At 43.2% G+C, this 21,547-nt stretch overlaps 1 protein-coding gene across 3 annotated transcripts in view; it reads left to right on the forward strand.

The window, feature by feature from the left end:
* Window positions 1-21,547, forward strand: part of ELP3 (elongator acetyltransferase complex subunit 3) — a 124,842-nt gene that overhangs the window by 45,472 nt on the left and 57,823 nt on the right. For all 3 annotated transcript variants that reach the window (XM_012128450.4, XM_004004437.5, XM_042243526.1), the window contains 3 exons: window positions 1,375-1,536; window positions 4,925-5,051; window positions 17,909-18,102. In XM_012128450.4, coding sequence (XP_011983840.3) covers window positions 1,375-1,536; window positions 4,925-5,051; window positions 17,909-18,102 — 483 coding nt within the window. The remainder of the gene's footprint in view (window positions 1-1,374; window positions 1,537-4,924; window positions 5,052-17,908; window positions 18,103-21,547) is intronic.

The following is a 21,547-nucleotide window of genomic DNA, read 5'->3' on the forward strand; positions in this document are numbered from 1 at the left end:
TGCAGGCAGATTCTTTACCAGCTGAGCCAAAAGGGAAGCCCAGAGTGGAAGCGGAGACAGATCTGATATCCCATGCTGAACTGTCCACGCAGTGTGATAGAGTGAAATAGACCAAGGATTTTTGACCTTGTCAAAATCCTACCTTCAAGTCCTGACTTAGATTTTATGAGCTCTGTACTCGGATAAAGTGCCAAGCGAGGTGTTAGTCGCTCCATCTCCAACCCTGTGCGACCCAATGGACTGTAGCCCACAGGCTCCTCTGTCCATGGGATTCTCCAGGCAAGAATACTGGAGTGAGTAGCCATGCCCTCCTCCAGGGGATCTTCCCAACCCAGATCTCCCACGTTGCAGGCAGATTCTTTACCATCTGAACCACCAGGGAAGCCCTGGACAAAGTATTGGGTTGGCCAAAAAGTCCACTCAGGCTTTTCCATAAGCTGGCATGAAAAAACACAGACAAATTTTTAGGCCAATCCAATATTTGATCACATTAGGAGCTTCAGTTTCTTAATCTGCAAAACGGGGATAATGAAGCGCACGCCATAGAGCTGATGAGGGCGTTCACTGCACGTGGCATGGTCAGTGCAGTGCTTGACCGCAGTGGCCTCTGCAGCTGAGGGTCCTATTCCTGCACGTCAGCACTCCCCTCAGCGGGCCATTTTCATTTTCCTGGGTTTCCAGCCACCATTAAGGCTATTAACTCAAAATAGCTTGAATCTCAAGTGGTACTCACCACTCTGATACCTGGTTTCAGTGAAAGAGAAAAATGACTCCTAATTTTGTAAGTCATTGCTGAGATTCAGAGGCTTGACAAGAAGACGTGTGTGTGTGTGTAAGACATTTCACCTGAATTATTCCTGTGATCATTATGATCATTATGCGTACCCTTCCCTCCCCCTTCTTTTGTTTTCCTTCATTTAACATGACTCTAAAACATGGAGTAGGAAGTAAAGGATGCAGACGGTTTTCACTTACATGAAAAATCGTTGCTAGGAACTGAAAATTAGGGTTTTCACAGTTGAAATCCCTGCTTTTCAAGGAGATTATGGCTGCCGTACACTGCAGGAACATGATGCTGATGGTGATGATGATAACCGTACGCTGTGTGCCAGCTCAGGCACGTCTGTCCTGTGAGGCGTAGCTGCTATTAGCCTCATTTTGCCGATGATGAAACCAAAGCACAAGCAGATTAATCATGTTCCTGGTTGCATAGTTAAGAAGTAGCAGAACCAGGATTTGAACTCAATCTGACCCGAGAGCCAGTGCTCTCAACCATTGGGTTAGATCTGGGAGGACAAAGGGAAGACATCCTTGAAATGAGAGCCAACGTCCTAAAGATTTGGCAGGCTATTTACTTTTCTGTTTGCTCTATAGGTATTCTGAGAGAAGCCTCACAAAGTGCATTGGAATCACTATTGAGACCAGACCAGATTACTGCATGAAGCGGCATCTCAGTGACATGTTGACCTATGGCTGCACAAGGCTGGAGATTGGGGTGCAGAGTGTCTATGAGGATGTGGCCAGAGATACCAACCGGTAAGATGGTGCAGGCGATCTTGCCAGAGACTTCCTCTTCTCCCACCAAGCAGATCAATGTTCCTACCCATCTGAGAGGGAAGGGTCTAGGTGTTCCTCCTATTCATTTTTCTGTCCATGCTCTGAACCCCATTTCCTCCTTCCTTGACTTTCAGTCTTTCTGCGCTGACTCTTTTCCAGTAGCCTGTAAACATCGTCTTCATCTCTCTTCCTATTCATAAATAGCCTTTCCTGTAGAGAAAGCAAAGGCAGGGCTCGAAGTCAATAGTTTAAAGCAGGAGAGAAGGCCAACGAGACTAGGAACAGAGAAAAGGGTTCGAACAAGAAGGAAGCCGGGGGACTTCCGTAGTGGTCCAGTGGTTGAGAATTCGCTTGTCAATGTGGGGGACACAGGTTTGATTGCTGGGTGATGGTCATCGTTAACTAAGACCCCACATGCTGCTGGGTAACCAAGCCTGTGTGCCACAATTACTGAGCCCATGCACCTCAATCCATGCACCCACACATGTGCCTCAACTGGAGAGCCAGCACACCGCAAACTATAGAGCCCACGTGCCCTGGAGCCTGTGCACCGCAGCGAAGATTCCCTGTGCCACAACTGAGACCCAACACAGTCGGTCAGTTTATAAACAAATAAGCCCAGGTGAGATCCAACAGAGTAGTTTTTATGAAGCAGATGCCAACTGGCAGGGTACTGAAAGAAAGGCTGGTGAGATGATGGGTATAAACTCTGAGAAATTTGAGAGTCTAAGGAAGGAAGGAGTAAGAGCTGATAGAGCCAAGATGAAGTTCTTTTCCGTCCAGAAATAAAAGAAGGTTTCAGGAGTAGGTGTGTGTTGAGTGGGACCTTAAAGGCTACTTCACTTTAATAGGAGTTAGATAGACATGATGGAGGGTTGTGATTGGAGAAGGAAGTAAAGGGAAATCAGGGAAACACATGGCTCAGCATCTGAGAAACAGCCAAGAAGAGTTCCAGGCTAAGGAAGGCGGATGCTTCCCTTAAGGTAATTTGTTGTTGTTATTTAGTTGATATGTCTGACTCTTTGCGACCCTATAGACTATAGCCCCTCCAGGCTTCTCTGTCCGTGAAATTTCTCAGGCAAGAATACTGGAGTGGGTTGCTATTTCATTCTCCAGGGAATATTCCCAACCCAGGAATCGAACCCACGCCTCCTGCATTGGCAACTAGATTCTTTACCACTGAGCCACCAGGGAAGCCCCTTTAAGGTAATAGAGATCTCCAAAATATTTTTGTGCACAGGAAGAGTCTGATGGATCTCAGGCTTGAGAAAGAGCAACGTGAATCAGATGCAGTCTTGTTGGGGAAGGCTTGAGCCAGAAACGCTGGTAGAGCTGCTACAGTAATAACCAAGGCTGTGCTGGAGGGGTGCCTTGGGGATGGAGTCTCTCGGAGGTCAGAGAAGCTTTGTCAAGAAAATGATGTGGAAGCTGAGACTCACAGCAAGAGTCTGAGTTAGTCAGGTGGGGAAGAGGAAGACTGTTTCAGGCTGAAAGAAAAGTACAGGCAAGCTCCTGAGAGCAGAAGCACATCATGGCACGTTTAGGGATTTTGGAGTGATTTTGTTTGGTGGAGTGTGGAGCGTGAGGTGGGAGCGTGGTCAGAGGTGAGGCTGAAAGGGTCAGCAGAAGGACCAAAGCCTTCGATGTTGGCCCAGTGGGCTTAGACTTTAATCCAAGGCCAGCTAAGTTGTGATCAAGGCATATCTGCATTTTATTTATTTATTTATGGCCACACCACATGGTGTGTGGGATCTTAAGTTCCCCTACCAGGGATCGAACCCCTGCCCCTTGCAGAGGAAACTGGAAGTCTTAAACCACTGGACCCCAGGGAAGTTCCCATATCCGCGTTTTAGAAACATCGCTTTTCAGGGATTGCAGTGTGAGTGTGGACTAAGAAGACGGAAGGAAGGCCAGTTCAGAGGCTGTTGCAGTAATTGAAGCAGGAGGTGATGTCCTGAAAAGCAGTGTATGGTGACCGAATGGGAATGAGGGTGAGAAAGAATGGGAAGGAGAGAGGCTGGGAGGCAAGATGAGTTTCATTGTGGAAAACTAGGCTTTAGACCTTTACATGCTGGTGGAGCAACCAGTTGAAGGTTTGCTTTAGAGCCAGGCTGTCCAACAGAACATCCACGGTGACTGAAATGTTCGGAACCCACATTGTCCACTGTGATAGCACAGCCAAGGAACTGGATTATTGATTTGGATCAGTTTCAAGGTAAACTTGAATAACCATGTGCGCCTCGTGACTACAGTATTGTACAGAGCAGCAGTAGAGTAGCGGGTATTTGGGCGTGGTGTCAGAAGAGAGGCCTGACCCACCCATGAAAATTGAGATGTCGTTAGAAGAGATCAGAGAGTGAAGCCATGGAAATGAATAGGAACCTTCAGAGAGTGGGCTGGGGTCCAGTTTCTAAGAGTTTTTGGTGGTGGATGGGAAGGTCTTTCTGATGAGAGCCCTGTGGGCTTCAGTTTTTAATAGCCCCAAACCATTAATAAGGCTTGCGTCTTACTTGAACGTAGTGCTAGAATATTAAGCTGACTTATCCAGCTGGCCCCAAATGATTATACTTTGTCACTCAATTATTCTTTCTTCTTGCTGATACTTTTTTAAGGACCTGCCAGCCCACCAGAGTGAAATGTACTTTGCATATTGGTGAATCTCTCTCTCTCTCTCTGCCTACCTTTCCCTTCTTCCCTTTCTTTCTCCCAATGATATTATTTATAACAAATATTTTTAAAACAAAGGGCATAGCAAGATCCTGTTCCTGTAAGGCTCTGATCTCACTATTCTTATTTTTAATCTAGGTATTTATATTAGCAGACTTATTTTGGCCCATAATGCTAAACCAGGTAATTTTAGTGTATATTAATTCTTCTTTCCTGATGACTCCCTGATGGCAGTCAGTGAAGAATCCGCCTGCAATGCAGAAGACCCAGGTTCGATCCCTGGATTGAGAAGATCCTCTGGAGAAGGAAATGGCAACCCACTCCAGTATTCTTACCTGGAGAATCCCCTCGGATAGAGGAGCCTAGTGGGCTATAGTCCATGGGGTCACGAGAGTAGGACACAACGAAGCGATTAAACCACCACCATATTAATTCTTGTGACCTCAGTCACTTGCTGTCAGAACTTTGAGGAGGTGCATAAGGGAACTTCTGAGAAATATCTTAGAAGTAAAATAATTTTTCTCCAGGCCTTCTTAGAAGCAGAGACGTAAAGACGACTTTCTAAGGTTTCCTTTCCCCCAGACATGTTCGTCATTCCAGAGCTCCAGCTACCTGTGCCAGACTTCGTTTCTCTCTGTTGCTGCTGCCCACCTTCTTGCCCGTTTATTTGTGTAACAGGTAGTGAATTTTCTTTCCTCAGGGGCCACACTGTGAAGGCAGTGTGCGAGTCCTTCCACCTGGCCAAAGATTCTGGCTTCAAAGTGGTGGCTCACATGATGCCTGATCTGCCGAACGTGGGGCTGGAGAGAGACATTGAACAGTTCACAGTAAGTGTTGACCCAAACCAAGCTGCTTGAGAATGCCTGTGCGTGCTGCTGCTACCCGCTCTGCTTTTTTTCCTTTTTTAAACTTTTTATTTTGTGTTGGCGCATAGCCGATTAACAATGTTGAGATAGTTTCAGGTGGGTAGCGCAGGGACTCGGCCATACGTATACATGGATCCGGTAAGTATAATTCTTCCACCTTTTGGGAACTGTGTGTTTTTGTTCTCTGACTGATTCCTCCACTGGATATGAATATTTTTAATGTTAATGATATGAACTTTCTAGGCAATTTGTTAAAAATATCTTCCCCACGCTATTCTTGGTCTTTCACTTTTGTTTCTGTTGCCAAAGCTTTCCTGTTTACTTACTTACTTAGTGATTTCTTAAGATGCTTCTCAGCTTAGAACTGCCTTTCTCTTTCAGGATTTCCCTAAACAGTGAAAGAAACTATTCTGTTTTCTTCTAGCCTTTCTGTTCTTTGAATTTTAATACCTAACTCTGGGGTTTGTTTGCTTTTTTAAAAAATAATGTATGAATTTATTTTTGGTCGTGCTGGGTGTTCATTGCTGCACTCAGGCTTTCTCTGGTGCGGTGAGGGGGGCTCCTCTTTGTTGTGATGCTCGGGCTCTCATTGTGACGGCCTCTTGTATTGTGGAGCTTGGCTCTATAGGCTTCAATAGTTGCATCTCACAAGCTCTAGAGCTTGGGCTTAGTAGTTGAGGTGCCCAGTCTCTAGTTGCCTGCAGTATGCGAAATCTTCTCTGACCAGGCACCAAACCATGTCCCCTGCATTGGCATGTGGGTTCTTATCCACTGTACCCCAGGGAAAGCCTGTTTGTTTGTTTTCACTCTATCACATGTTAGCTTGGTCCATGTTAGCTTGGTCTTGGGAAATGAGATTGGTCAAAACTCTTTCTTCCTTCAGATTCTCAAATAGGAAAGTGACATAGGGATATCCTTTTAGAGAAGAGGGTGAAAATGTTTATCAAGTTATTTCATCAGCAAAAAGACTTTTATGTTGTGTTATTAGGACAGTGGAATTCACCATGACATTCTTTCTTTCCTTTCAGAAAGTTTATTGTTTCCAAGCAAATGAAATACAACTAAAGGTCTGTTTTATAAGACAGCATTAATTCACAGATATTACGAATTCCCTCATATTGATCTGTAATAGATTTTGAGTCATATCTTCCCCTCAGTAGTATTAGCTGGGTACTCAGACTATAAGCCTAAAAGGCACCTGAAACACACATTTCTTCAGCACAGCTTCTGGGCGGGCCAGTGGTATAGCCAGAGTTCATAACTTTAGGTGCCCTTGGGGAAAAAATATGTAAAGTAATAGCAAATAACTGAGCAAATCACAATTTATTTTCTTAGTGTCTTTAAAATAAAGAATAGTTCAGAAATAACATTGCAAAGACAGCCCTCCATGTAAACAGATTTATCTTCTTGTTTACAATCTTTTCAAAGAAACCCACAGGGAATCTGAGTAGACTGTATGCCTTTTCTAACTGCATCCCAGCAAATGAATAACACAATAGAGCTAAAATGAGAAAAATCAGATTTCTCTCTAGAAAAAAATCCTCTGAAAAATCAATCTATAGATTACCGTAAATATTTCTACAAATCAATTTTTTAAAAAAGATACCCTAATAGAATGGGGGGGAAAAATCTTGAACAAGCACTTCACAAATAAGATGTTCAGCTACTCAATAACTGTTCAAAAGTTCTCTAAGTCATTTATCTTCAAAGAAATGAAATTTAAAACTACAATGCACAGCTACTGTATACTCATCAGAGTAGTGAACATGGAAAAAGACAATATCAAGTGTTGGTAAGAGTGTGCAGCAACTGGAACTCCCATTCACTGTTAGTGGGACTATAGACTGGTACATCAGATTAGAAAGCTGTTTGATAGCATCTACTAAACGCAAACATACACATACTCCATGACCCAGCAATTCTACTTCCTCACGTTTACCCAGCAGAAATGTGCACATGTATTTACCAAAACGCAGTCACACATTACTGAGGGCACTATCATCAGATTGAAAACACCCCAGGTGTCCATTAAAGTCGAATACATAAATAAGTTGTGGTATATAGTCAAACAATGAAATACATAAAGCGATAAGACTAGTTATGGCTTCATGCAACGACGTGGCTGATTCTATTCAACATAATATTGAGCAAAGGAAACCAGATCCAAAAGACAATGTAACATAGAATTCTATTAATGTGAGTTCAGAAGCTTTGGGTGGAATTGTAACTGGAAACGGACATGGGGTAGGCTTCTGAGGTTTTGATAATGTGCCTTTTCTTAGCTTGAGCATCTGGGTGCTGGTTACATGATTTGGAAAAATCTGTCTTCAAGAGGGAAGGGACATATGTATACCTATGGCTGATTCATGTTGACATATGGCAGAAACCAACATAATATTGTAAAGCAGTTATCCTTCAATTAAATGTTTAAAAATCTATCAAGGTGTACACTTATGATTTGAGTACTTTTCCATACTAAGATATGTTTCAATAAAAGGTTTACTAATTTAAAAAAAAAAACAAACTAGGTTTCGTCTAGGAAATCTTGTTTTCTAGAGATTTTCTGAACTAGTAGGGAGCATATTTTACACTTTAAAAACTTTTTCCTCTACTTTTATTGTCACATTAGCAGCCCACAGATAGTTCCCTTAATATGTTTTATCCATTGGAAGCGTTGCTAAGTAAGGGGTCTACTTGTAATAATTGTAGAAGTCTATAAAATGTTATCACTCTGGAGGACAAGGCAGCCTTGCCGGTGCATCCATAAAGCATCCACAGCCACTGCGGTATTGCAGCCATAGCATCTCTAGGGCTGTGTGCTGTGCACCTTAGTTATAAATTGGCTTTGCTCTCACACCTTGTTACTGAGGTTAATTCTGAGTCACTAAGAGCAGAAGTGGTCATTTGCATCTGTTCGTTGTAGATTCACACTCTTATCTAGTGATAGGTGCAGAGCTGGTCAAAGCTGTATGTGATAAATAGCATTTACTTATATTGTCCAGTTACTCAAATTTCCTTTTGGAATGAAGTTTTCTTTTTCCTTATAAAGCTGAAAATCCTGGTTGTAATGGAGAATGTTTAACATCTTAGGACTTTATCCTCCAAGCATTAACTTCACCCTTTCCACCTGTCCTCAGATAGGACTGCAAAATGTTGTATCATTTATTACTCGTAAGAACTTTTAGCTGTTTCAGTCTTTTATTCTTTTAAAATTAGACTGCTTCTGGATATGCAAGCTCAGGATGCTGAAAATGCTAAGAAGTGTTGGTTTCTCTTGAGAAATGTATCTCTAGAACCTTCTGTCAGTCATGGGAAGTCTTTCAAAGTCCATCCATGTTTGCCCACCTTTTTGACTCTCAGTAGTTACCCACACCCCCACTGAGCTGTTTTCCCCAAAAACCAACTGATCAAGTTATAGTTTGGCAGGTCCTGCACTGCCAACACAGACATAACACATATACACAGCCTTCCCTCAAACATTGTAATATACTTGCTAATCTCTAAATCCAAAGGCCGCTTCTCTGCTGACATTTTATCCAGCCTTACCATTTGTTAATGTTAGAAACTATCTCCAGGGATTTCTCTGGTGGTCCAGTGGTTCGAATCCACCTCCCAGTGCAGGGAAGGATCTACCTTCCCTGGTTGGGGAAGGTGGATCCCGCGGGACTATCTCCAGTCTTAAATTCTCGCCTCCCTGGCTTCCGTGGCTCTGCCGCCTCCTGGTTCCCTTTTTACCTCTAGGACTGTTTCTTTTCTGCTAGGTCTTCTTTTTCTCTTCACTGCATAAATGTGGCTTCTGTCTTTTGCTCTCTTCTATATATGTGTGTCTTTCTTCTGTTGTCCTGATTTTACCACCTAACACTTCAACGAATCTCATTTTCTCTGCAGTCTTAAGCCTCAGCTCTTAAGTCCAATTGCTGAACACTCTTCACCAGGCACCAGAGGCCTTACACGCACTTCAGTCGAAACGTATCCAATATGGACATACTTCTGCATTCCCCAGTGGTGTCCTCCTCTTCTCTTTCCTGTACTATTTGTGGCCCCGCCATCCACATACTCTCCCAAGCTAGACATTTCGGAATCATGCAGGAGGAAGTAGAAAATATTTGGACTCCAGAGCCAGACTAGGGCAAGCTTGAATCCTGGCCCCACCACTTGGTAGCAAACTGTTTGAATGGCTTTGTTCCTCAGTTTCCTCATCTTTAAAATGGGGCGGCTGTGAAGATGGGCAGAGAGAATGCATACTTAGAAAAATGCCTGGCACAGAGCGAGTGCTCATACACCTTTGCTGCTGCTGCTCCTATTACGGTTCCCTGTACTAATCCAAGAGGTCTAATCCAACGGGAGGTCCTCTCTGTTACTCCCTCTGAAGAGCTTTTAAAGCTGTCCCCTCCTCTTCACCCCCACCTCCGTAGCTTCATGCTTTCGTCAGCTCCCTGCAAAGGCAGACAGCTTCTTATCTAAACCACCAGCCATGTTCTCGTCTAATGTATCGTTCACATCGCCAGCAGAATGATGTTTATTAATTTTTAAGTTTATAAAATAAGTGGAATTGATAAACTATTATTAAATAGTATTTGAGAATCCAGTACCTCCTAAGGGGGTCATGTCGAAATGCAGTAGTCCTCTGCCACTCTCAACTGTTGCAGCCTAGTGGTGGGGGCGGGGGCCCTAATATTTACCTCTGTTTCCCTCTTCCGTGTTTGGATTGCTTTTTCCCGAGCATCAGTAGAGAGGATCTCTTGTCCTACTGTCGTCGTTCAGTCGCTCGGTTGTGTCTGACTCTCTGCGATCCCATGGACTATAACACACTGTGCTTCCCTGTCCATCACCAACTCCTGGAGTTTGCTCAGACTCATGTCCACTGAGTCGGTGATGCCAGCCAACCATCCCATCCTCTGTCGTCCCCTTCTCCTCCTGCCCTCAGTCTTTCCCAGCATCAGGGTCTTTTCCAGTGAATTGGCACCTCACACCAGGTGGCCAAAGTATTGGAGCTTCAGCTTTAGCATCAGACCTTCCAGGTGGCTAAAGTATTGAAGCTTCAGCATCAGTCCTTTAGGATTGACCAGTTTGATCCCCTGGCTATCCATGGGACTCTCAGGTGTCTTCTCCAGCGCCACAGTTTGAAAGAATCAGTTCTTTGGTGATCAGCCTTCTTTATGGTCCAACTCTCACATCCATACATGACTACTAGAAAAACTTTAGTTTTGACTATATGGACCTTTGCCAGTAAAGTAATGTCTCTGCTTTCTTTCTTTTTTTTTTTTTTTTTTAATTTAAATTTATTTATTTTAATTGGAGGCTAATTACTTTACAATATTGTATTAGTTTTGCCATACATCAACATGAATCTGCCACGGGTGTACACGTGTTCCCCATCCGGAACCCCCCGCCCACCTCCCTCCATGTACCATCCCTCTGGGTTGTCCCAGTGCACCAGCCCCAAGCATCCTGTATCCTGCATCGAACCTGGACTGGTGATTCGTTTCTTATATGATATTATACATGTTTCAATGCCATTCTCCCAAATCATCCCACCCTCTCCCTCTCCCACAGAGTCCAAAAGACTGTTCTATACATCTGTGTCTCTTTTGCTGTCTCACAGGGTTATCATTACCATCTTTCTAAATTCCATATATATGCATTAGTATACTGTATTGGTGTTTTTCTTTCTGGCTTACTTCGCTCTGTATAATAGGCTCCAGTTTCATCCACCTCATTAGAACTGATTCAAATGTATTCTTTTTAATGGCTGAGTAATACTCCATTGTGTATGTGTACCACAGCTTTCTTATCCATTCATCTGCTGATGGACATCTAGGTTGCTTCCATGTCCTGGCTATTATAAACAGTGCTGCAGTGAACATTGGGGTACACGTGTCTCTTTCAATTCTGGTTTCCTCGGTGTGTATGCCCTTCAGTGGGATTGTTGGGTCATAAGGCAGTTCTATTTCCAGTTCTATTTAAGGAATCTCCACACTGTTCTCCATAGTGGCTGTACTAGTTTGCATTCCCACCAACAGTGTAAGAGGGTTCCCTTTTCTCCACACCCTCTCCAGCATTTATTGCTTGTAGACTTTTGGATCGCAGCCATTCTGACTGGTGTGAAATGGTACCTCATCTGCTTTCTAATATGCTGTCTAGGTTGGTCATAGCTCTTCTTCCAAGAAGCAAGTATCTTTTAATTTTATGCCTGCAGTCAACATCTGCAGTGATTTTGAAGAAAATAAAGTCTGTCACTGTTTCCATTTTTTCCCCATCTATTTGCCATGAAGTGATGAAACAAGACACCATGATCTTAGTTATTTGAATGTTGAGTTTTAAGCCAGCTTTTTCTCTCTCCTCTTTCACTTTCATCAAGAGGCCCTTTAGTTCCTCTTCATTTTCTGCCATTAGGGTGGTGTCATCTGCATATCTGAAGGTTATTGATATTTCTCCTAGCAATCTTGATTCCGACTTGTGATTCATCCATCCTGGCATTTTGCATGATGTACTCTGCATAGGAGTTAATAAGCAAGATGATAATATACAGCCTTGACATACTCCTTTCCTAATTTGGATCCAGTCCATTGTTCCATGTCTAGTTGTAACTGTTGCTTCTTGACCTGCCTGCAGGTTTCTCAGGAGGCAGGTAAGGTGGTCTATCTGGTATTCCCATCTGTTTAAGAACTTTCCACAGTTTGTTGTGATCCACACAGTCAAAGGGTTTAGTGTAGTCAATAAAGCCAAGGTAGATGTTTTTCTGGAATTCTGTCATTTTTCTATGATCCAGTGGATGTTGGCAATTTCATCTGTGGTTCCTCTGCCTTTTCTAAACCCAGTTTGTACATCCGGAAGTTCTTGGTTCACGTACTGTTAAAGCCTAGCTTGAAGGACTTTGAGCGTTACCTTCCTAGAGTGTGAAATGAGTGCATCTATACAGTAGTTTGAACATTTTTTGGCATTGCCCTTCTTTGGGATTGGAGTGAAAACTGACCTTTTCCAGTTCTGTGGCCACTGCTGAGTGTTCCAAATTTGCTAGTGTATTGAGTGAAGCACTTTAACAGCATCATCTTTTAGGATTTGAAATGACTCAGCTAGAATTCCATCACCTCCACTAGCTTTGTTTGTAGTAATGCTTCCTAAGGTGTCGGGGTCCAGCCCCAGTGGATCCAGGGTAATTTGAAGGGGAGATGGCGTCAGCGATTAGGAAAGAACTATTTATTTAGAGATATAAAGAGAGATTAAGAAAGAATAATGTAGTGGAGAAAATAAATAGGGAAAAGAGGCTGTATTCCTTGGTTTACACAAGAAGCCAATAAAGTCTCAAGACAAGAGACTTGCACCATCTATGTAGGCCACAGGTGCCCTCCCGGTCTCCCGAAGGAGTGGAGATGCAAAAGTGCCTCCCCGTTCAGGTCTTAGAAACCCAGGCAAAATTAGTAGACACGGTGAGCCTTTGTGTTCCAGGCGGGAACTCAGCCTGAAAAGGAGAATGAGAGAAAAGACAAAACAGGGAGACCAGTCTTTCCAGGAATTGATCCAACTCTTTATTTTTCAGGGCAGCTTTTATACTTCAGGTTGTACATAGAGATGAATGGAGAATACAAAGTCATGCAGGGTCAGTAGTCCTGACCTTTGTTGAGACCAGATGCTTCTTTATACATACATACAAAGGTCTTAGGTGGTTTTACATCATCTTCTGGCCAGGGGGCCTGCTAACATTTTATGACCCTTTTTTTATGATAACGGTCAGTCAACCAGAAAGCTTATTTTTTCCAGAGGTGATTTTTCTTAAACCAGGCGCCACCCTCCGAAGGCACCAGATAAAGTTGCATTCCTATAGGGCAAAGGTTCAATGGACTATAATCAAGAAAAGAGTTTACTAGCCTAAGGTCTAATGTGATTAATATCAAAGATTATTACTTATTTTTCCCATCATACGCCAGTTATATCAATTAATGTATATGAGGGACAAGGGATATGGAGACTTAGCAGCAAATATTGGCTCAACAATGAAGCCCTCCACCGGTATATTTCTAAAAACCCACTAATACTACACTAACAATTTCTAACTTCTCAAAAGACTCTGTATTTAGAAAGTTCAGAACATCCGGTGCCTCTCACGGTTGGGAGGCTGTGAACAATTACGTGTGGTTGTAAGAGGCTGGGCAAACTTGTCAGGCAGGCTAGAGAGCCATCAGAAGAGTTTTTGGACTGAAACACTCTTGTTACGCCCAGGAAACTTATTAACTGGAGCTCCAAGTTAACTCCTTTCAGAAGAGGGTGGTGGGGGACAGCCCCCCTGTAATGTCAAAAGAGTAGGTGGAAAGCATAATGCAGTAAGGCAGACAGACTCTGGTTTTGGGGGTAGATGCTCGAAAAAGTCCAGGGGTACCCCTGAGGCCTGATCCCGCCTTTCCATTTGTCAGGCCCCTTTCCTCATGACCTTTGCCACAGGCGGGATTCCCCATGCTGGCTCCCGGCACTAAGGCCCACTTGACCACATTCCAGGATGTCTGGCTCTAAGTGGGTGACCACACATCATGGTTATCCGGGTCATGAAGACTTTTTTTGTATAGTTCTGTGTTTTCTTGCCACCTCTTCTTACTTAACCTCTTCTGCTTCTGTTAGATCCTTACCATTGCCCTCCTTTATTGTGCCCATCTTTGCATGAAAAGTTCCCTTTCCCAATTTGGAATCAGTCCATTGTTCCATGTATTACTGTTATGAGAGTTAAAGAGTTCATGATTTTAACTCTCCTCCCATTCTCTCAATATTGTAGCTCACTATTTTAGTTATGTTAGTAGTCAATGTTTGCATTACAGTTCTTACATAAATTATTATTATTCAGATGGATCCAAGTAATATACCCTGTGCTTAGTCTCTCAGTCTTGTCCAACTCTGTGACCCCATGGAGTGTAGCCTGCCAGGCTCCCCTGTCAATGGAATTTCCCAGTCAAGAATACTGGAGTGGGTCACCATTTCCTTCTCCAAGGGATCTTCCCCACCAGGGATCAAAGTCGCATCTCCTGTGTGTCCTGCATTGCAGATGGATTCTTTACTCACTGAGCCATCGGGGAAGCCAGTATATCATACTTTCTTTTCTTAAGTTTTTGTTTTTCTTCCAGTTAACTATAAAATCATCTCCCTTTTTTTTTTCTTTTATCTTGCATATTAGTTCTCCAAGTTCCTGTAACCCTCAAATGTGCCTGTTCAGTGTCAAAGCCCCTCTGTCACTGGCCAACCCTGTCAGATACTCTAAGTTCCATTTTTAGACTGAAGATATAACTCTTGGACCTGTAACCTTCCAGCTCCAACCTGAACTGGCGATTCTCTGTCTAGTTCACAGGTGTCTTCCTTAGGGCTCCTCTTCTGACTCTCTACAGTCAGAACCTTTGTTTTAGAAACCAAATTAATCCTTTTTATTGGTTTATTCCTTTACTTGGGCTTCCTTGATGGCTCAGATGATAAAGAACCTCCCTGCAATGCGGGAGACCCAGGTCTGCTCCCTGGGTTGGAAGATCCCCTGGAGCAGAAAATGGCAACCCTCTCCAGTATTCTTGCCTGGAGAATCCCCATGGACAGAGGAGCCTGGAGGGCTACAGTTCATGGGGTTGCAAAGAGGCAGGCACAACTGAACAACTAACACTTCACACTTCAACACTTCCTTTACTAAAACACATTCTCCAGCAGCTTCCTAAGAAAGGATTCGTCATGGAAAGTAAGCCTTTTACACATTCAGGAATGTCTCTGTTCTGTCTTCCACCTTTGCACTTAACAGAATTCTATAAAGCCATTTTCCCTCCTGTTTTTCTTTTTTAGAACATTACGCCGTTGTCTTGTAGCTCTTCTAGTGCTGCTAAGAAGCACATTGTCACTCTTATTCCTGATACTGTATTCCTTATTCCTTAAAAACTACAATATATATAACCTGGGTTTTTTTCACTCTGGAGAAAGTGATGTATCACAGTGGTGTATCTTAAGAGAGTTTTTTAAAAATTAATCCTGCTATGTTTTGATCCACTCTTACCATCTGAGAAATTTCTTTGTACTATGGGATACTTTTTCCTGTTTCATTCTCTGTGTTCTGTTTCTAAAACTCGTATTAGAAATCTTGGATCTCCCGGGTTGATTATCTGATATTCTTAACTTTTCTGTTTTTGTCTCCCCCCCCCCCCCGCTTTCTTATTATTTTCTCACTTCATCTTTCAACTTTTCTACTAGATGTTTTTGTTATAGTTTTAATTTCCAAGAGTTCTTTCTTATATTCTTATTGTTCAGTTCTCTAGCATCCTCTTGTTTTCTGTGTGTCTGTGTGTCTGTGTGTGTTTGCTCATTCATGTCCAACTCTTTGTGGCCCCCTGGACTGTAGCACTCCAGGCTCCTCTGTTCATGGAATTTTCCAGGCAAAAATACTGGAGTAGGTTGTCATTTCCTTCTCTAGGGGATCTTTCTGACCCAGGGATCAAACAGACCCACGTCTCTTGCGTCTCCTACATTGGCAAGTTCTTTGCCGCCCGGGAAGCCCTTTATGGATGTACTAGATCTCTCTCTAAAGGAATTAATAGTTTGTTTTTTTAAGGTTTATTTTTCCTTCATGTGATGCCTCTGTTTCCTCCAAGTTCCTCTGTTTCTTTTTGTTTGGTCTACCTTTCCTGTTTTAGACTTCCCCCCAAGTATCGGATAATCGTTAGCCAAATGGTAATGCTCTAAAGGTAAGGAGCTGAAAAACCAGATCACAAACTCTTCGTGGCTTGTTGATGGTATACCTCACAGTAATCAGCCTTCCTTTCTTTAGGGGATTCCCAAATGTCAGTACCCTGAACTCTTATTTAGGACCATTTATTTAATCCAGAGACAAACTCTCCAGCTTGCTCTTGGGGGCTGTGGGGGATGTGTGTGTAGGTCACAGCAAACTGGTTACTGGTGTCCAGGGAGCAGGGTGGGGCCCACCATTTACCATGCTGGCTTTCACTTAATCTCCTTGTTTTCAAGCTCTGATCCTCACTCACATCTTCTTTTGCACCTGGCATCTCAGAGTCCTGCAGCTTTCTAGTTTCTCCAGGGAACAAACGGGCAGGTGACTGCCTGTAGAAGGACTCAGAGATTAGGGGAATTAGAGATAAGTCTGTGAAAAGACTTTGATCCAGTGCTGTCTCCCCTCCTGCCTGGTGCCTGCTGTTTCTGATTTACGTGCCTTCCTGGGACTCTGGTGTGACTGAGCTGCCCTTTCATCCGTATCCTCCTTCGCAGATAGTTTGTCTGCAGTTTTCTGCATTTGCAGCATTTGCCAATCTTCCATCGTCTGTCTTCCAGAAACTTACTGCCATCGCTTATTGCTCCTTCTCTCTCGTCTGATGTTCCCTTTGTTCCTCTGAGTTTATGCTTTAAAAAAAATTATTTCCTGTTATTTTAGTGTGATTTTGGAAGGAAAGGGAAGAAACACATATTTCAATTCTCTATGTTTAACCAGAAATCCTGCACCAATTCCATCTATCATCATCCTTATGAAAGGATTATATCAGCCCTTATATCTCCTAAATTTATTAGGCAAGTAGCCAGAAGTACTTTGCTGAAATCCTATGTTCCCCATATGGATGCAGACTAGGTGGAGAGTGACTTGCATACATACTCTTTGTGGATGGCTATAGAATATTTATTAAAGACTGGATGACTCTAAAATATAAATGTTACAGGGAAAATTACACGCAGTTACAGCAGACTGTCCCTCAGAGCCAATGGTGCACAAAGATTACAGCATTTAAGATGATAATAGGAATCAATGAGAGAGATCGAAAACTCAGTAGTTATATCTCTTTGGAAAGCAAGTTACACAATGGAAAGCTCTGGAGTAATAACAGCACAAGATAGAAAGCATTTAGTCCATTCACAAGATACAGTACTCTGGCCGTTTAGATACTAATGCCAGGTCGGGGTGAGAGGGAACTATATGAATCCACTTTAATTCCTCCATCACATGTCAAGTGGAATCTAGATAAGAGCAAATTTGTGGTGCAAAATCATAGAAAGGAGAAGGCTTGATGTCTCCTTGCTTTATCCCAAGTAAAGAAATAAGCCAGCTGGGGTGATACAATGCAGGAAATGACTGTGTCAAAAGAGATGAATTAGCTGTATCGCTCAGCATCCAGGTGACAAATGGACTGTGTGTGTCTTCTGGGTTAGAAATGGCACCCGTTGGCCTGAGAGCAACACAGTCATACCCAGGGGTCAGCATACTTTCTCTGCAGAGGGCCACACAGGAAACATTGTAGGTCTTGCAGCCCAGATAATGATCTATGTCACTTTTAAAAGTCACTTTTAAATGTATTTCATTATTAAAGGAGGATACGGTCTGGAGGTGAAGGCAGGCATCAGATAAATCGTCAGTGTGATGATGTTAAGAAAGCAATAATAACAGAATTCCCCTCCTCCAAAAAAATTTAAGTGAAGCAACTTGTATTTGAAGGTCAGTGAGACCTCGTTGAAGAACTGGCATTCAAGCTGAGACCTAAAGGTGAGCTAGATGAAGAAAACCTGATAAGATTTCCAGGCAGAGGGAATGGCCTTTGCCACAGCGGGAAGGCAAGGTGGGGAGGCTGGCAGGGACACCACAGCAATGGCCAGGAGCTGGGTCAGCCGGGGCTCGGGCATCCAGCACCCAAGTGTCTTGCTCCCGTGAGACTGTAAAAACAGTGAGTTTCTGTTCTGTCTCCCCTCGCTTGATGGAAAGTAGTCTAGGAACCAGGCAGGTGGTGTGAGAGAAGTTGGCCCCGGATGGAACCTTCACCACGGGTAATCTCCATGTAACTAATGGAGCTCATCTTCTCTCTCCACAGGAGTTTTTCGAGAACCCAGCTTTCCGTCCTGACGGTTTGAAACTCTATCCGACCCTGGTGATTCGTGGGACAGGGCTCTATGAGCTGTGGAAGTCAGGAAGATACAAGAGTTACTCCCCGAGCGACCTGATCGAATTGGTAGCCCGGATCCTGGCCCTCGTGCCCCCGTGGACTCGAGTGTACCGCGTGCAGAGGTAGTGTGTTACCTTACATGCCAGCCGTGATTGGTGACGACAGGTCTGTCTATCCACACTTTCTAATGAGAATAGTGTCATTGAAAATTGATGGGTTTGAATTTTTTTCATTACAAATGGGACACCAGGAATGCTCTCCGTAGACAGAGGGTCTGGAAACAAATGGGACACCAGGAACGTTCTCCGTAGACAGAGGGCCTGGGAACAAATGGGACACCAGGAATGCTCTCTGTATATAGAGGGGTTGGGGATAAGACATGTCCAGGCTGCTTTGCTAGTGTCACGAGTGTCCATGTGCTCACTCCTCCACTCATTCATGAGCCAGGAGGTGGACGGAGGGTGACGGTCAGCAGGGTGCTGTTGGGTGGCAGTAGCCTATGATCTCAGTCTGCGTTTCCTCTTCTGGATCTGCTCCAACCCAGACCCTGTACTGACTGTGAGAGGATACACTATGCCATGTGTGTTTTACCCCTGTTCTAGAGCCTCTGAAAGAGTAGCAACAGGCATTCTTCACTGATACTGATGTAAGTATGGAGAGTGACCTATTCCTGTTGGCATGAAGGAAATCATCTGAACGGTTTTTTCTAGGAGAGAGAATCTGAGATCTCGTTTACAATCATGGTTTTTATTTTTTCTTCTTGTCTGTGCTCTGAGGCACGCGGGATCTTAGTTCCCTGATCAGGGATCAGAACGATGCCCCCTGCAGTGGAAGTTTAGTTCAGTTCACTCACTCAGTCGTGTCCGACTCTTTGCGACCCCATGGACTGCAGCACACCAGGCCTCCCTATCCATGACTAACTTCCTAGAGCTTGTTCAAACTCATGTCCATCGAGTTGGTGATGCCATCCAACCATCTCATCCTCTGTTGTCCCCTTCTCCTCCCGCCTTCAGTCTTTCCCAGGATCAGGGTCTTTTCCTATGAGTCAGTTCTTCACATCAAGTGGCCAAAGTATTGGCGTTTCAGCTTCAGCATCAGTCTTTCCAATGAATATTCAGGACTGATTTTCTTTAGGGTTGACTGGTTTGATCTCTTTGCAGTCCAAGGGATTCTCAAGAGTTTTCTCCAACACCACAGTTCAAAAGCATCTAATTGTTCGGCATTCAGCTTTCTTTATAGTCCAACTCTCACATCTATACATGACCACTGGAAAAACCATAACCTTGACTAAACGGACCTTTGTTGACAAAGTAGTGTCTGTGCTTTTTAATATGCTGTCTAGGTGGGTCATAGCTTTTCTTCCAAGGAGCAAGTGTCTTTTAATTTCATGGCTGCAGTCACCATCTGCAGTGATTCTGGAGCCCCCCCAAAATAAAGTCTCTTGCTCTTTGCATTGTTTCCCCATCTATTTGCCATGAAGTGATGGGACCAGATGCCATGATCTTAGTTTTCTGAATGTTGAGTTTTAAGTCAGCTTTTTAACTCTCCTGTTTTACTTTCATCAAGAGGCTCTTTAGTTCTTCTTCAATTTTTGCCATTAGGATGGTGTCATCTGCGTATCTGAGGTTATTGATATTTTTCCTGGCAACCTTGATTCCAGCTTGTGCTTCATCCAGCCTGGCATTTCGCATGATGTACTCTGCATATAAGATAAATAAACAGGGTGACAATATACAGCCTTCACATGCTCCTTTCTCGATTTGGAACCAGTCTGTTGTTCCATGTCCAGTTCTAACTGTTGCTTCCTGACCGGCATACAGATTTCTCAAGAGGCAGGTACGGTGGTCTGGTATTCCCATCTCTTTTAAGAATTTTCCACAGTTTGTTGTGATCCACACAGTCAAATCTTTAACATAGTCAATGAAGCATGAGTAGATGTTTTTCTGAAACTCTCTTGCTTTTTCAATGATCCAGCAAATGTTGGCAATTTGATCTCTGGTTCCTCTGCCTTTTCTAAATCCAGCTTGAACATCTGGAAGTTCACAGTTCATGTACTATTGAAGCCTGGCTTGGAGAATTTTGAGCATTACTTTACTAGCATGTGGGATGAGTGCAATTGTGCAGTAATTTGAACATTCTTTGGCATTGCCCTTCTTTGGGATTGGAATGAAAACTGACCTTTTCCAGTCCTGTGGCCACTGCTGAATTTTCCAAAGTTGCTGGCATATTGAGTGCAGCACTTTCACAGCATCATCTTTTAGGATTTGAAATAGCTCAACTGGAATTCCATCACCTCCACTAGCTTTGTTCATAGTGATGCTTCCTAAGGCCCACTTAACTTCACTTTCTAGGATGTCTGGCTCTAGGTGAGTGATCACACCATTGTGCTTATCTGGGTCATGAAGATCTTTTTTGTATATTTCTTCTGTGTATGCTTCTTTATATCTTCTGCTTCTGTTAGGTCCATACCATTTCTGTCCTTTATTGTGCCCACCTTTGCATGAAATGTTCCCTTGGTAGCTCTCATTTTCTTAAAGAGATCTCTAGTCTTTCTCCATTCTATTGTTTTCTTCTATTTATTTGCATTGATCACTGAGGAAGACTTTCTTATCTCTCCTTGCTATTCTTTGGAACTCTGCATTCAATTGGGTATATCATTCCTTTTCTCCTTTGCCTTCTGCTTCTCGTCTTTACTCAGCTATGTGTAAGGCCTCCTCAGACAACCAGTTTGCCTTTTTGCATTTCTTTTTCTTGGGAATAGTCTTGATCACTGCCTCCAGTACAGTGTCACAAACCTCTGTCCATAGTTTTTCAGGCACTCTATCAGATCTAATCCCTTAAATCTGTTTGTTACTTCCACTGTATAATCATAAGGGATTTGATTTAAGGTCATACCTGAATGGTCCAGTGGTTTTCTCTGTGTTCTTCAGTTTAAGTCTGAATTTGGCAATAAGGAGTTCATGATCTAAGACACAGTCATCTCCTAGTCTTGTTTTTGCTGATTGTATAGAGCTTCTCCATCTTTGGCTGCAATGGATATAATCAGTCTGATTTCAGTATTGACCATCCAGTGATGTCCATTTGTCTTCTCCAAGAGTCTTCTGTCCGAGAGTCTGCTGTTGTGTTGTTGGAAGACAGTATTTGCTATGACCAGTGCGTTCTCTTGGCAAAACTCAGTCTTTGTTCTGCTTCATTTTGTTCCAAGGCCTAATTTGCCTGTTACTCCAGGTATCTCTTGACTTCCTACTTTTGCATTCCAGTCCCCTGTAGTGAAAAGGACATCTTTTTTGGGTGTTAGTTCTAGAAGGTTTTGTAGGTCCTCATAGAACCATCCAACTTGAGCTTCTTCAGCATTACTGGTTGGAGCATAGACTTGGATTACTGTGATCTTGAATGGTTTGCCTTGCCTCTGACAAATAGATCATTCTGTCATTTTTGAGATTGCATCCAAGTACTGCATTTTGGACTCTTTTGTTGACTATGAGGGCTACTCCATTTCTTCTAAGGGATTCTTGCCCACAGTAGTAGATATAATGGTCATCTGAGTTAAATCCACCGATTCCAGTC

The sequence above is a fragment of the Ovis aries genome, chromosome 2, assembly GCF_016772045.2.
Source record: "Ovis aries strain OAR_USU_Benz2616 breed Rambouillet chromosome 2, ARS-UI_Ramb_v3.0, whole genome shotgun sequence".
NCBI classification, from domain to species: Eukaryota; Metazoa; Chordata; class Mammalia; order Artiodactyla; family Bovidae; genus Ovis; species Ovis aries.